This window comes from Branchiostoma belcheri, unplaced genomic scaffold (genome assembly GCF_001625305.1).
Source record: "Branchiostoma belcheri isolate BF01 breed outbred unplaced genomic scaffold, Haploidv18h27 scaffold91, whole genome shotgun sequence".
NCBI classification, from domain to species: domain Eukaryota; kingdom Metazoa; phylum Chordata; class Leptocardii; order Amphioxiformes; family Branchiostomatidae; genus Branchiostoma; species Branchiostoma belcheri.
Window position 1 is genome coordinate 111,047 of NW_017804587.1, and position 15,052 is coordinate 126,098.

The 15,052-nt window shown below is 40.7% G+C and overlaps 1 protein-coding gene across 1 annotated transcript in view; it reads left to right on the plus strand.

The window, feature by feature from the left end:
* LOC109488004 (zinc finger MYM-type protein 4-like) overlaps positions 1–12,870 on the plus strand; it is a 28,213-nt gene extending 15,343 nt beyond the window's left edge. The window contains exons 13-26 of the mRNA XM_019792147.1: positions 375–440; positions 858–973; positions 1,293–1,428; positions 1,808–1,998; positions 2,459–2,615; positions 2,996–3,184; positions 3,808–3,906; positions 4,323–4,474; positions 4,935–5,079; positions 5,608–5,744; positions 7,925–8,165; positions 8,873–8,987; positions 10,099–10,281; positions 11,018–12,870. Coding sequence (XP_019647706.1) covers positions 375–440; positions 858–973; positions 1,293–1,428; positions 1,808–1,998; positions 2,459–2,615; positions 2,996–3,184; positions 3,808–3,906; positions 4,323–4,474; positions 4,935–5,079; positions 5,608–5,744; positions 7,925–8,165; positions 8,873–8,987; positions 10,099–10,281; positions 11,018–11,204 — 2,114 coding nt within the window. The 3' untranslated portion in view covers positions 11,205–12,870. The remainder of the gene's footprint in view (positions 1–374; positions 441–857; positions 974–1,292; positions 1,429–1,807; positions 1,999–2,458; positions 2,616–2,995; positions 3,185–3,807; positions 3,907–4,322; positions 4,475–4,934; positions 5,080–5,607; positions 5,745–7,924; positions 8,166–8,872; positions 8,988–10,098; positions 10,282–11,017) is intronic.
* Positions 12,871–15,052: the final 2,182 nt, after the last annotated feature.

Here is a 15,052-nt window from a genome sequence, read left to right on the forward strand (position 1 = left end):
GTACAACCATCTTCTACTGGTATCCTGTCCTAGTAACACGATTTCTTGAGTTTCATATTTCATTGTTATGGCGCATGTTTAAAGCTTCCATATTTTTGTGTAGGAACAATGTATGGTACTGCAGTCTTTTTAGTTGGGTGGAAGGTTTGAAGAATGTAGTCAGGATGTGATATTTCTTGTCATACTGTAATCTGAATACTGTGTGTGTGTGTGTGTGTGTGTGTGTGTGTGTGTGTGTGTGTGTGTGTGTGTGTGTGTGTGTGTGTTTATTTAGGTATTTTTAGTTTAGGTATTTTTTAGTTTTTACTAGCTATTTTCCATTACAAAAATTAGCCTTTTTCTTACTAAGTTGTGCGTATCTTGTTATTTCCCAGGGACGTCCCAACAGACCTCAACTCCCATCATCTCATCAGTGATGTCACTGGCAGGAGGACCACAAGGTGAGGATAAGTAATGCATGGATGAAGAAAAAATTTTTTCCTAGGCCTTGGCTATATTAAACTTAGCAAGGAGTTTGCATTCTCCTGATCTGTCTTGACAATGTACTGTGTATAACCAGTCTATGTGGGGTCGTGTGGCATAGCGGCAGAGTGCTCGACTCGGAACCAAGAGGTCCAGGGTTCGAGTCCTGACATGCCACCGATCTTGTGCCCTTGGGAAAGGCACTTTACACGACTTTCCTCACTTCGCTCAGTTGAAAATGAGTATTGTATTGTCCCCTGTGTTTGTGGCGGCATTAATATAAGTTGAAAAACTTGAGTGTGCCGTCACCACGTCTTGTGATTACATGTTGGAATATATATATATTAAAAAAACGATGTTTCCATTTTTATACCTTTTAAATGATTTTCTGTCAGGCGAGTCGCCCAAGCCATCCCACAGCTACGGCACCCGAACCGCAACCGGATCAAAACCGGTTCAAATCGCTTCCCGCCAGCCGCCGCCCCTGCAGCAGATGCCTCAGCAAACCCAGGTAAATACTGTAAAATTAATCACTGTAAATTTTAGGAAGCAAAATTTGCCGGTCTAAGAAAAATGGACTATATGTTTATGGATGGTAGACTTTAAGACAGCAGACAGCAAGATTTGAGGTGTATACAATATAGGAAAATTACAACAAGGCCATTCTGAGTTGCATCTTGCTGTGGCAAGTTTCCTTTAGCTTTTGAACTATTCTACATTGACATTATCAAATTATTGGAGAGTGTTTAAGAGCATTTAAGAACTTTCCTGTGCAACTGGTAGACAAAATGTCAGACAATGACTCCAGCTAATATAACGATGCCCCCTAGCCACAGGTCGTGGTACAGCAGGCCCCTGCCCCGCCACCCAAGCAGCTGAGGAACAAGTCTCTCCAGTGTCGACCCTTCATGCAGACCAAGGCAACGTCCTGCAAACCTCACACCACGTCCAAAGGCACTTCTACAGGTTAGCCGATAACCTCAAAATACTGTTTCATATTCTTAGGCCACACCAACTTAATTTCTTGGTTAACGGATTCGCCCGCTTCATTTTTTTGTCAGAGCATTTTATTAACCTCCCCAACTTATCAGGCAACAGATTGATGTTGGGACAACTTTGACAACTAGTGGGCACACATTGTATTTGTTTGATTTTTTATTTAAAAAAAAACATATCTGATAAAATGATAAATGTTACAAATGTGTGTTATATTTTCCTTCCCCAGGAGAGCACTGGAAGCCCAGACTGGTGGACATACATTGTACTTGTTTGATTTAAACAAAAAGATATTGGTTAAAATGATAAATGTTATAAAGTTATCATGTGTTATATTTTCCTTCCCCAGAAGAGGACTGGAAGCCCAAACTGGTGGTAGTCCCCATCCCGGTGCCGATCTACGTCCCGGTCCCTATGATGATGTATAACAACCCCGTCCCCCACCCCCTCCCCATGCCCCTGCCTGTCCCAGTCCCCATGTGGATCCCCACCCTGGCACAGAACACCGACCAGCTGCTCAAGACCATGGAGGACATCAAGGTCAGGATGAGCATTTCTTATGTGTTCAATATGAAACAGTTATGGTTTTACTAGTTTTATTTCCCTATGTACATGTATGTATGTAAGAATGCTTAGAGGACCTCAGTTTTACGTCCTATTCAAGAGTGTTCAAGTTTGTGTGTTTGTGTGTGAGTGTGTGTGCTAGGTACTTATTTTCAACTACGTATAAGTCAAGAGAGGAAATAGGTGTAAAGTGCCTCTCCTAAGGACACAACACTGGGGCCTTCCACTGGTTGAAAGACAGTGCAGGGAGCTAAATCACAGCATTGGAGTCCAAATCACAGCATAGGGGGCCACTACGCTGAAACAGCCTAGTGAGAAGTATGACCTTTAACCTTACAGGAGAAGATCCCATGAAGCAGACATCCTGCTGATGGCTGAGATGGCGAGGATTCGAACCCAGGACCTTATGATTTATGTGTGACCTTTACAATTACAGGAGAAGATCCCATCGAACCCGTTTGAAGCAGACATCCTGCTGATGGCAGAGATGGTGGCCGGGGAGGACGAGGCGTCCAGGAGAGAGGAGAAGGAGGCTGAGACGGGGAAGGACGACAGCTCGGAGGACGGAGATGTGCCGGATCCACTCGCTGCATGTAAGTCAAGGAGCAATACACTGCACTGGTGCAGCAGGGCTCCAAATACAGGGTGCATTTGCACCTTAATTCAGGTATAATTGGAGCCATGCAGGTATTTCTGATGTCTACCTGTGCCAGATCCACTCGCAGCCTGCAAGTAATTTTTCCTGTAAATGTGAATACTGTAAATTTAAGTACTTAATGTTATATTACTTTCTTGTATCATGTTTCCATGGGCTTCCTTGGAAATCAGCTTTCAACGGCTGAAGGGAACTTTATGCCAAGATCTCAGTGTCTGCAAATCGAGATGGTAAACTGTTGACCAAAGAGCAGCAAAGAACAATTGACCCATAGATACAAATGACAAAACCTCGCCTGCTCTGAGTCTGAAACAAAAGTTCCAACCTGTCGGTATCATACCTTCCTCGCAGTGAAAGACGCGGTTCCTGACTCGGACCTGTCCCTGGAGGACGCTGCCTCCGTCATCCCGTCCAACCTGCTGGGACACGACGTCCTCGCCATGGCAGAGAAAATGAGCGGAATCTTCGACGAGCCGCTTCTCGACCTGGAGAATGACCTGGCACTGGGTGAGACATCGTGCTTTATTCCATTATTTTATTCGCATTTATTCCTAGGAAAGGATAGGGCAAGATGCTAATACGCAGATGAGAGTAGCATCAGCAATGAACAAGACTTAGTACAAAATGCACTGGTGTACAAATCATAACAAATCTTTGTTCCTAATGGAGAGGACTGGTAGAAAGACATGCCCAGTTTTAAGTCTCATTGGTGCTATATCCATTTTTATAGCCCTTGAGCCACTCAGTCGTGCAAGCATCAAAGCAGGGGGCTAGTTTGCTGGTTTAACCTTCCCACAGGTACTCATTAAAAAAAGGGAAATTGAAAAAGAGTATCTACTATAGATTGCATTCAAACTGAAGTCTGTAGAGAAACGCCATTTATTTTAGCTAAGTATAAAGGTTTCTAACTCTGTTTTTGTGTGATTCCAGGAATTAACACATTGTGAGATTTAACAATTTCTAGAGCTAGAAGTTCAAAGGTTAGGTGTAACAAGTCGATCGGTGTAATATAGCCAGCTGCCGCCGCGCCGCGTGCCTGCGAAGCTGGTGTGTTACGCCGAAAGGCGGTTATACCGGCTATACAGATACAGATACAGATACAGAACATTTTCGTTGATTGTTATTTGCAGAGCAATCTTCCGACAGTCTGGCTACGATAGACGACTCCTCCATCGTGACTCCACGGCAGCGGGGCAAGCAGCGCAGCAAGGCCGCCAGGGGCAGGAGAGGTGAGGTGGACAGGCTGAGGCCCGGGAACATTGTTGTTGTGTTTCTCAATTTCTGCCCTGAAAATAATAGTAAGTGTTCGCCATCCATGGGGTGGTCATACAATGTAAGTTCAATTCCCTTAAGTTCAATTAAAAAATGGTACATACTGCTTTCTTTGATTATCACACAGCATTTGGAAAAAATATGGAACTTAAAAGTATAAACACACTCCATTAGTACCCTGCTGTAATGATTGCCCAACTGTGTGGTCCAAGGGCTACAGTAACTGAGATGGGTGCCGCCACATGCACCGTGTATAGTTGCAGGAAGGACTTTAACTTTTGTGTCAGTATGTATGGAAATTCAGTCTGTACAAACTGATAGAGATCAGTTTAATGGACAATAAACAAGACTTAAACTTAACTTCCATGTACAGGCCGAGGTAGGAAGCGGCAGGCTGTGGAGGCCCGTGCTGCGTCGCCTGCCCCGCTCGGCACCGTGGACGGGATGCACCTCAAGTACTCGTACGGAGTCAACGCCTTCAGACACTGGGCTGTGCAGAGGAACACAGCACAGGCTGACATCAAGGTAGCTGTTGTTTTCCTTTCTCTTTGTAGATCCACCATCATTTCTTTGATTGTTGGTCCATTTGTTTGCAGGGCTCAAAATATCACATACACATGCAGGTTAGTGTACTAGGTAAAATTAGGGTTGTACAGGTATTTCTGATGTCTGCATGCACTGGTCCATGTACTGGGTATATGCAGGTGAGTGTAGGTAAAATTGGGCCCATGTCAGCCCTTCTTTAGTTGATCAGGCACGCTTCCTGGCTTTTGGCTCCGGAAAAGCCCCCCAAATTTCTGCAAAATTTCTCCCCAAACTCTGCAATATACTAATAGTGTGCCTGGAAGTTTTTGTCATACATACTTCCCGAAAAAACAGGTTGAGACCAGTCATCCTCAGTTCGGGACAATTGAAATTTATTTTCGGAACAATTGCTGGGACAATAGGGAAAAGAGGTGATTTTGAGGCCTGCTTGTCTCTACAGGGCGGTGCAGTGGCCAGGATGAAAGAGGACATCCTGCAGATGAACGCGTATGAGATGAACTTTGCCCTCTCCCAGTTCGTGCAAGAAGTCCGGAAGCCGAACGGAGAGGAGTATGCAGCAGACAGTGTGCTGTACCTCTGTTTGGGTGAGAGAACAGTCTCTGTCAGGATGGTTTTGATAACAAGCACTTGTATTGTCTATAACAAGTTTACAAATTTCAAGAGATGCTGTTTTTGTTTTAGAAAAACAGTATTGAGGAATGATACATTTGTACAGTCATGTACATCATTATGTAACATTTTTAAGGTATTTGCAATTATGAGCACTGTGGTACTTTTCTGAAACATTTTTTAGGCATTCGTGTGCTTTGTGTATGTGTGTGTGTGTTTGCATTTGTGTGTATGTGTCTGTGTTAGTGTTAGTGTTTATGTGTGTGTGAATGCAGATTATGTGCATGTGTGTGCGTGTGTGTGTACTTGTAGACTTGTCTGTAGTAAAGCATTTTGTGCAAGTTTTTAAGTACTTCCATCAGAACAAGTTAGAGTATTAACTGTACCTGTGCATGTACATGTATCTGTGTTATGTAGGCCTGCAGCAGTACCTGTATGAGAACGGCAGGATACCGGGTAGTGTGTGTGTACATGTATTAACTGATCTGTGTTGTGTTATGTAGGCCTGCAGCAGTACCTGTATGAGAACGGCAGGATAGACAACATCTTCACAGACGTGTACTACCTGCAGTTTGTGGAGAGTCTGCACAGCCTGCTGCAGCAGTACCTCACCAGGGTCAGCCTGGAGGGCATCATTCCTGTACGTATGAACAAATGGCTTATTTTACATTTCATACACACATATCACACTTGCAGTAATAAGACTGAATTATGGTGATAATACATTATACATGTACCAATTAGTAAATTATTATACACTTACACAATATTTTTCGAGATGGAAGGATACCTACTATACAATATATAAGTAAAGGTAATAAGGTATACACAACATACATTGTATTAACAGGGTTATTGCAATCAGACACACCACTACAATTTACAGTCAATATATGCAAGATATAATAAAATACATCACAACTGATCTATGTCTCTCATTCTTAGGCAGCATGTTTGGCAGAGCACACTGCGCCTGCCTATAATGTATTGTGCATAGGATTTGAGGATAATGTCTTGTTGAAGGTCATGTTTGCGCATTCAAGGATGATAATTATCTTGTCTATAGTTTTCAAATGTTGTGTGCAAAAATGTTGTTTGCAATGGGCGAAATTCTGATCTAACGTTCAACAACCATTAAAGAAAACAATGAAAAATGTTGGCTGCAATTGCACGAGTAATGTTTGACCAATAAATCATTTATCATTAGGCCACACCAATTTAATTTAATGGATTTTTCTAGAAAAATAATGGAGCGGGCGGGCGAAAAAAAAATAAAAATAAAAACAGGCCTAGGCATCCTATTATGGCTCAAAATGGTACGATAGTTTCAGTTTCAGTTTTTATTCGCACTTTAAAACAAAATACAGACACAAGAAAATATAAATGAAATGTGACAGTGCAGGGAGGCCGGAAGCATAAAATGCTTATGAGGAGGCCTCCCTTCATAACTTAATTAACAATTCAAATTAATCGGATAAATAAGAAATAACTTACTAGGTAACGGGTAAATGAAACAAAACAATAAAATACAATACGATACAATACTATCTACAATAATGAAAAGTAGTAAATGAAAAGTAGTAAACAAGAAAACTTAAACAAAAACTAGAAAGGCCAATATTTGCTTTGGAGCAAATACAGCGATGGGTTCACCACATTTTACCACATGGCAGGGAAAGAATGAGAAACACAAGGGAAAACAATGATTTACATTGATATAACTATAATATGAAGTAAAATACAACTAAAACAACAGTTGGATAGCTATTCCCTACTTTATTGGTTAGGATTTTTAATTGCATAATGCAAACTGTTGATTTTCAAAATAAAAAAAACGTCCATGCCCGGCATTCCAATGCTGGAGCAGGAAAGCTTGAAATACCTACCAAAACACTTGAATACAGACATACTGTCAGTATGGAAATGCTTCTGTGCAGGTGTTAATCAAGTTAAATCCCAACAGCCAATCAGCAAGAAGTATAGAGGAAAGCTGCATGCCTATTGGTTGATGCCCTGCATTCCATTCTGATGACTCATGCCCAAACGTGGTAAACAAGGCAAACTAACACAGTAATACATTTGCTATAACACAGCCAAAAAACTCAAATAAAACCATTCTAAAAGCCTGTATCACAATAATTTAAAAAACGCCTAGGGGTATTTGCCCACTGTACCTCCATACCAAATTTCAGGACCTTAGGCCCTAAAATGAAGAAGCTGAATCCATTTAAAAAATGGCAGGAGAAGGAGGAGAAGGAGGAGAAGAAGAAGAAGAAACATCAGAAAAAGCAATATGGTTTCACCACACCACTTCGTGGTGTGGTGAACCCATAATTAAGAATGTGTGGGGTTATTTATGTAAGTTGCTTTGGTATGATTTTTGAAAATGGTGACGGAGGGACTAATTTGTAAAGTTCTACTTAGGTTGTTCCAAATTGTTGGGCCTCTGTACGTGATTGTAAATTGACGAAGATTCGATTTCGCATTGGATGGCCTTAAATAATTGCATTGAAGTCAACACACCAGGCTGGTTCAAAATTTAAACAATGAATTTTGAACTTTTAATGATACCATTGCATTGAAAGATGGAATAACTGTAACAACTAGGATGAAAAGGACTGTTTTCAACTGTTCAGGGCAAAATATGAGCATTTTGCAGTTGATTCTGAATTTTTATTTTTATTTGCAAATCAGAAAAAAATGAAGCGGGCGAATCCGTTAACCAAGAAATTAAATTGGTGTGGCCTTATCCCGTTGTCTCCCTACTCCCGTTGGCGTTTTCTGAACTACATGAAGACTACTCCTATTGTCTCCCTGTAGTGGCGTATAGAAGAGGAGATCCTGTGGGAGTGTAAACAGCTGGGAGCCCACTCCCCCTTCGTCCTGCTCAACACCCTGCTGTACTTCAACACAAAACACTTCCTGCTGCGAACACCAGAGGAACACATGAAGCTGTCCTTCTCTCACATCATGAAACACTGGAAGAAACACCCGTCAGGGAAGCCTAACCAGCGCAGCGTGTACCTCAGGTTCTACCAGCCACCCTCACAGACACAGAAAGGTGGGTTTGTTACTAGTTTGGTTTTTCTGTATGTTTACATTTGCAGAAGGGAAGCACACAGTTTTTGCTCAGGTTCTACCAGCCGCCCTCACAGACACAGAAAGGTGGGTTTGTTACTAGTTTTGTTTGTCTTTTTTATAGAAGAGCTTTATTGCACGACAATTGCACATGGTACAATGTATGGCAAACTGCATAAAGAAAGGAACAAACAATAAAATAGATGTGTTGAATAAGACCTATTGTCGAATAAAACCTAACATGTCTTAATTACTCAAACAAGAAGGGCTTTCCTTTGCCCAAGGAAAATAGATTATTTTGGCTCTGTTTCTACCAGCCACCCTCACAGAAAGGTGCATTTATTACTGGTTTTTGTTTGTCTCAAGTTTATGTTTTGCTTCACAGAAGGAAAACACATTCAATTTGTTTTTGCTCTGCTTCCTCTTCTTCTTTCAGCCTGGGGAACATACCACACATCTAGGCCTAGAAATAACTAAAAGATGTAGCTGTTAAATGTAAGATAGACTGAGTTGACAACTCTTTTGAAACAGAAAACCATTTTTTTTGTACAATCTAAGATATAGTGTGTTCCACTCTGTACAATTTTTTTGTTAAAGCTAGAAACTGCCATTGCTTTAAGACCTCAGAAATTCCTACCTCCTTCTGTTCATGTTTGTAAACCTTCTCGGTTTTTTTCTCTCCTCTTGCAGAGGTGTCAGGGGGAAAGAGGAAGCGAGATGACTCGCCGGTGTTGGAGATCCCTGAGAACACAGAGATCCCTCTCAGGTGTCCTGTCAAGCTGTACGAGTTCTACCTGTCCAAGTGGTGAGTTGAGAAGAGCTTTACACATGACAACATGCCTTAAACTTTAAAACATACATATACGTCCCATTCCTAAGGTCACACTGACTTAATTTTATCCTCTAAATCCTCTAAAAGCCCCAAACAAGTGCACTCAGGCAAATAAAAAAGATTCCAGTCAAACAAAATTGCTGCTATACCACTGGAATGCATAGCTGGTACTGTGAATTTGTTTTGTGGTAGTACATACTAGCAACTTTTACGACAAGCCGGTGTCACAGCAATCTCACAGTTTATTTTTTTGAGAACAGGCGAAAATCATGGGCATGCAGATGTCATCCATAACATTACATCAGTGCGGCCTTTGTTTTAAGGGATGCTTAACAATAATATGACCATTTCTGAGAACTTGTAATAGTATCTGTAAGTTGTAATTATAAGGCTTTGGTGCTTGATACTAACTGAATCTCCTGTTCACTGGTCTTTCTGTTCCCTCTACCTTCTACCTTAGCTCCTCCTTCCCTCCAATATCTCTTGTACTAACTTACAATGTCTGGATTTGTATGTTCCTCAGCATTGCACCTAACTCTTGGGAGATGTGGCACATGTATGCCAGTATCTTCCTCTTTGATGTACTTACATTTCATGATCTTTTCCAGCTTGAATATCATTCAGTATCATTCTTACCCTCCTGAGATACTAGTAACAGGGCTTGAAATACCACCTACATATGCAGGTTAGTGCAGGTAAAATTGGAGCTGTATGCTGGTATTTCTGACCTGTGCTCCTAACCTGTACTGGTAACCATGTACTTGATTTATGAGAGCATGCAGTGTATCGGGATTAATTTTTTATTTGCTGCATTAACTGTTGCCACCTATGAAATATAAAATAAATAATGGCTATGGTTTCTGAAGAGTTTTTGGTATGATCCATATTTCCTAAATTCTGAGTGATGTACAATGTAGGTAATTTTCAGTGTTAATTCCACCAGTGCAGTTATGCAGAAAAAAACACATTTCAAGCCCTGTAGAAACTATTTGACTTCTCTGTTGCTATCACACATGTACACTAACAGTTCTCATATCCCATCCCTCCCACCCATGTTGTTAAACCGTGGCCCGTTTGTTTCCAGTCCTGAGGGGATGAAGGGCCGTAACGACGCATTTTACCTTGTTCCTGAGCGCTCGTGTGTCCCAGACTCCCCCCTGTGGTACTCCCGTCAGCCCTTACCTGAAGACTTGGCTGGGAGGATGCTGGCTCGAATCCTGATGGTCAAGGACGTACAAAACGCGCTCGAGGAGGCCGCGGAAGACTGATCAAACTCTCATTTCTCCCAAGCATGAGTGAGTATTAGGCTGTGGTGAGGTGACCTGCTGTGGACCCTGCTGTGGTCGTTACACACAGTTTCTTGTTTCTCATCACCATTCTTAAAAAAAAAAAAATTTCCTCTGTAAAGTTTTCTATCATGCTGTGTTCTCTATTTCTCTTGTGAGTGTGACTAACAAGTGTTTAAACTTCTTTCCTTGTCTACATACATGTTGATGAGAAACATGGATTACTAGACAAAGGCCTCACCAATTCAATTTGTTGGTTCATGGATTCGCCTTTTCATTTTTTTCTGATTTGCAAAAAAAAAAAATTTTGAATCAACTCAAAAATGCTCATATTCCCCAACAGTTGAGGAATGTCATTTCCTTCCTAGTTGTCACAGTTTTTCCATCTATCAATGCAGTGGTTTGATTAAAAGTTCAAAATTCATTGTTTAAATATCAACCCAGCCTTTTGTGTTGACTTCATGGCTCCTATCGTTGCATTTGGGGCTATAATAGGATGCCTAACCCTTTTTTTGTCCTGTAGCTTCATATTTATTCTGAAAAATCCGAGAACCAACAAATTAAATTGATGTGGCCTAATTAACACAAAAGCCTTCTCTGTGTGCACTAGATCCCCAGGCAATGTCTCACCACAGGAAGCACAACTTTCTTCACAAAAAAACAAAAACAAAAGCTAACCGAAAAAAAGTGTAACACTCTGATTCCTCCCTTTTCCAGTCCTGAAAGTGCGCGGAACCGGAATGATCTGTTTTACCTGTTACCGGAGCGGTCGTGTGTGCCGGACAGCCCCCTGTGGTACTCCACTATGCCTGCTGATAACAGCCTTATGGAAAAGATGCTGACTAGAAACCTGCTGGTGAAGGAAGTGTGCGAGATTCACGAAGAAGCAGGAGTACATAATTAACCCTTTCCTCCTGCTGCACCCCTTGGTCAGTCTTGGTTTTGAGGGGCTACATGTTAGGTAACAGCAGGCTAATTCGTCAGTTTTGGGTAGATATTGTGCAAAACAGGAGACTGGAGTACAAAATTAACCCCCTTCCTCCTCCTTGTAAAGGCATCTGATGCAATTTCGGGGCAGCAAAACAAAAATATTCCAAATGACAAAATCCGTCTGATATTAACATTTTACTGCCATTTTTGTCAGCCACATGACATTTTTTCCCCACAGATATCAGAATACTAAAGGGTTGTTTTAACTTACTATATTAAAAGATCTATAGAATGACCATAAAACTGTAAATCCAGTTTTCCCCTGAAATTGTATTGGATGCCTTTAAGTCAGTACAGTCCTGGTTTTGAAGGGCTAACTTTAGTTACCAGTGAGGCTAATTTGTCAGCTTTGGGAGAAATTTATGCAAAACATATTTTTTCTTCTTCTATGAAGATTTTCTTTTAGGTTCTTGTAGGATCATAGATTTATGGTGTAGAGATAGAAAAGTTACCCATTTTTATTTCTTGTGAATTTTTGTCACAACTGCCAAATTTAACTACATCGCACACTTCGTTTGAAGTCTTTCTAATCATTGAAATGTTTTGTTACTCTGTTTCCTCTACAACAAAATTGCAAACGTTTTGCAATGATCATCCAGGTATCATTTAGTTCATCACATTGCATGAAAACAAAAGATGAGAAATTAGAACTTGTTATAGTAGGTTGTCCTCCAGTTGTGTCTGAAGTTTGAAATGACTACAGTGCCATGAATGTTACAAATAGTCACAGGTCACTGAATTTGAGCGAGGACGTTCTATCAAGAACTATCTGATAGAACATCCTTGATTTGAGGTCTTAAGTTCAAGATACATGTAGAATGCAGGCTGCAATTTCAACAATTCTGCTGCAATGTGTGGAAAACTAATATTCTGTAGAATCTACAGTTTGAAAGCTTTACTGTTAGAGACATTATATTAGTAGACTTTTGTATTCGTTCTACAATCAGAACTGTAAGTTACAGGTAGTTAAGCTGACTAACCAGGCTTGTTAAAACTGTATATAGCTGTATATATTAGTAGGGCTTCTTCAATTCAGTTAGGAACCAACCACTGTCCTGAATATTCCACGTTCTTTATATTATATACATGTATGAAAACATCATTAGAAAGTACAAACAGTGACTAACATTTCCATGTGTAGTTTGTTGGTTTCTGATGAGTCAAACACTTATAATACAGGTACATGTACCTTGTTAGTTGAGTAATTCTATTCAGTCTTGTAATACATTGATTTGGGGCCAAGTACAATAATATGCTTCTTTCAAGCTATGTAAGTATGTTGTAATCTTCACTTATATTATCGGCACATAGTAGAACTGAACTGAAGTAGTAGTATTAATGTTATAGTGGCATACATGTATCTCTTTGATATACTTATAGTCTGTTATATCCAAACTCATGTTATACCAACTTTTTTTAAGTTACTACTAGTAGTATACATGTTCAAAGCCCAGGCACAGTATGTTTGTAGCATTGTGCACTTGTCAGTATTAAATTCTAAGATTACCACCAAATAGCAATTAATGTCTGTCAAAAAAAGCAAAAGGACAGTCAATGTTCTGTTAGTCTGTACTAGTTTGGACAGTTCTGGGCATAGTTGATGTTACGAGGTATGTTTTATTCAGCATTGCGCAATAAAGAAATCTCTGCCTCTTAATATGGCGTTGGGAATCTTTTTTATTGTGATTCTCATGTGACTCATCAGGGTCAATTAGTACTTGTTTTCAGAATGAACTCCTTAGTACGGTCTCTATTGTATTCCTACTTATTGTCTTAATTCAAATTGCTTCATTCTTCTATGTCAAAACTTGATTTTATGATCTGGTGTTCCTTGTCAGAAATGGTCAGTCTTTGCAGAAGTTAACTTTTTACTGTAGCTCTTATTACCATATTAATGAAAACCAAGCAGACTGTGGGGCCGGGGGTAATATCGTAACTCTCTAGGGATTGGTATACTAGTAGTATACGCCTCACATCTGCTTGATTTTCATTAAGCTATAATATGCAAATCAATTGCTTGTAAGAATTTGGCAGACATGGACACTGTTTAGTTATTATTCTATTTTCATTTTCTGTGGGTACTTTCCTTTTCTGTGGGAACTTCCATTCTATACGGGTAACTTTTCCACATTCTAGGGAATTGATATAAAGCTCCAGATTGCCCATATTATGCTACTAGACGGCTGTATACCATCGCGCGCGTCATGCAAAATCTATCCTTGGTAAACAAGAGGAGGTGGGGGGAAACTGGTGCTTAAAATAGCATCATGACGAGAGAAAAATTACCGACAGGTACAGCACGTGATATTGATCAGCCAATCATTGCATCGCACAGTGCCGTTATCACGTGACACAAAAGTTTTGTCCCAGTTCGAAGCTTGCTCTGATTGGTTCACCCACACAGGTATTTCGGTAACCTGATATGTCAAGTCCATCATCACAGCCTTGGGACTGCCACAGTACACACCTGTCCGGCGGTCGGCCTTTCAAAACGCAATTTATATCGCTTTACAGCACAGTATTCCTTCCACTAAGTTCCAGTACTATGTCATTTACATTTGTGGCTGTTAACGCGTGTGTTGGACGCTTTCTTTAGGACTTACAAGGTCAAGTTGCCAAAGCGTGTCCTTGTTCGAGACGGAAAACCCCCGCAGCCATTTTTAGACGGTCAGTGCACGGGGGGATCGGATTTCTGCATAATAACGGTACATAACGGAAATGTATCTGCTACCGCCAGATAGTAGTTCACCCAAGGCTAACCACGATTACGAATTATTTTGGCCTTGGTTTGGCACATGATATCCTGAAATCAGTGCTGCTTATCAAATTAAAGTTACCTAGACTCAACGCCAGGCATACGCAGGACGGCCATCGGGCTGAAAACGTTCTTCCCCCGATTCAAGTCTTAAGCTAGTATGACCGTCGAGGGATCACAACAGCTTCGAGAACTACCGGAGAAATAGGACTTTGACTGGTGTGTCTGACCAAGGAGGTTATCCGTGACTTTCCGACAGTGCGGTTAAGTAGAACAGGTACGTTTTCACGACCTTTATTACCGAGGTAAATGTAGAAATTCATCAACGTAATGTTTATATTCAGTTACTAGTGCACAATAAAACAGGCTTGGTTTTCTTTTTTTTTCCTTCTTTTTTTTTTGCTGCTCCTTGCATTGAACCTTTCCGGATCGAAGACGTCGAACCCCCTTGTTCTATTTCGAACAAAATCAACGCGGGAAATCTAAGAGCAGCAAAATGAGTTGATGTCAACTTGATAGGTACTTCTTGTTTTACCGGTGAAATTGAATTTGTGAGGCAATTTTAAGTTAACCAAAGACTTTTTGTCGTTCGTGTATTTGTTTATGAAGCCCCCATTATTGTTTATGTACATGGTTGCGTGCTTATGTTTATACGTGTATCACAAAGCCCTTTATAAGTTGCGCCTTTCCTCGTGACCACCCGAGCTGTTTTTTCTCATTCTCATCTCGTTTTTTCCTGGCCTTGTATGTACATGCAGCAAATGCAAACCTGTCACAGATATTAAAACGTACTCTGCGTGACACTTGCATCGGCTATTTGTCAGCAACTGGATAATCTTTTCCGCCTACCGTGTGATATTATGCGGCCCATCCCGCGTCCGCATTGAGCTAAAACATTTTGGTCTTATTAAGAAACTAACCATATGCATGTCACGTCCTCAAATAAGTTTTTCTCTGTGGATGTGTACTTCAACTAAGATAGCGTAACCTTTTTTTTTGGGGGGGGG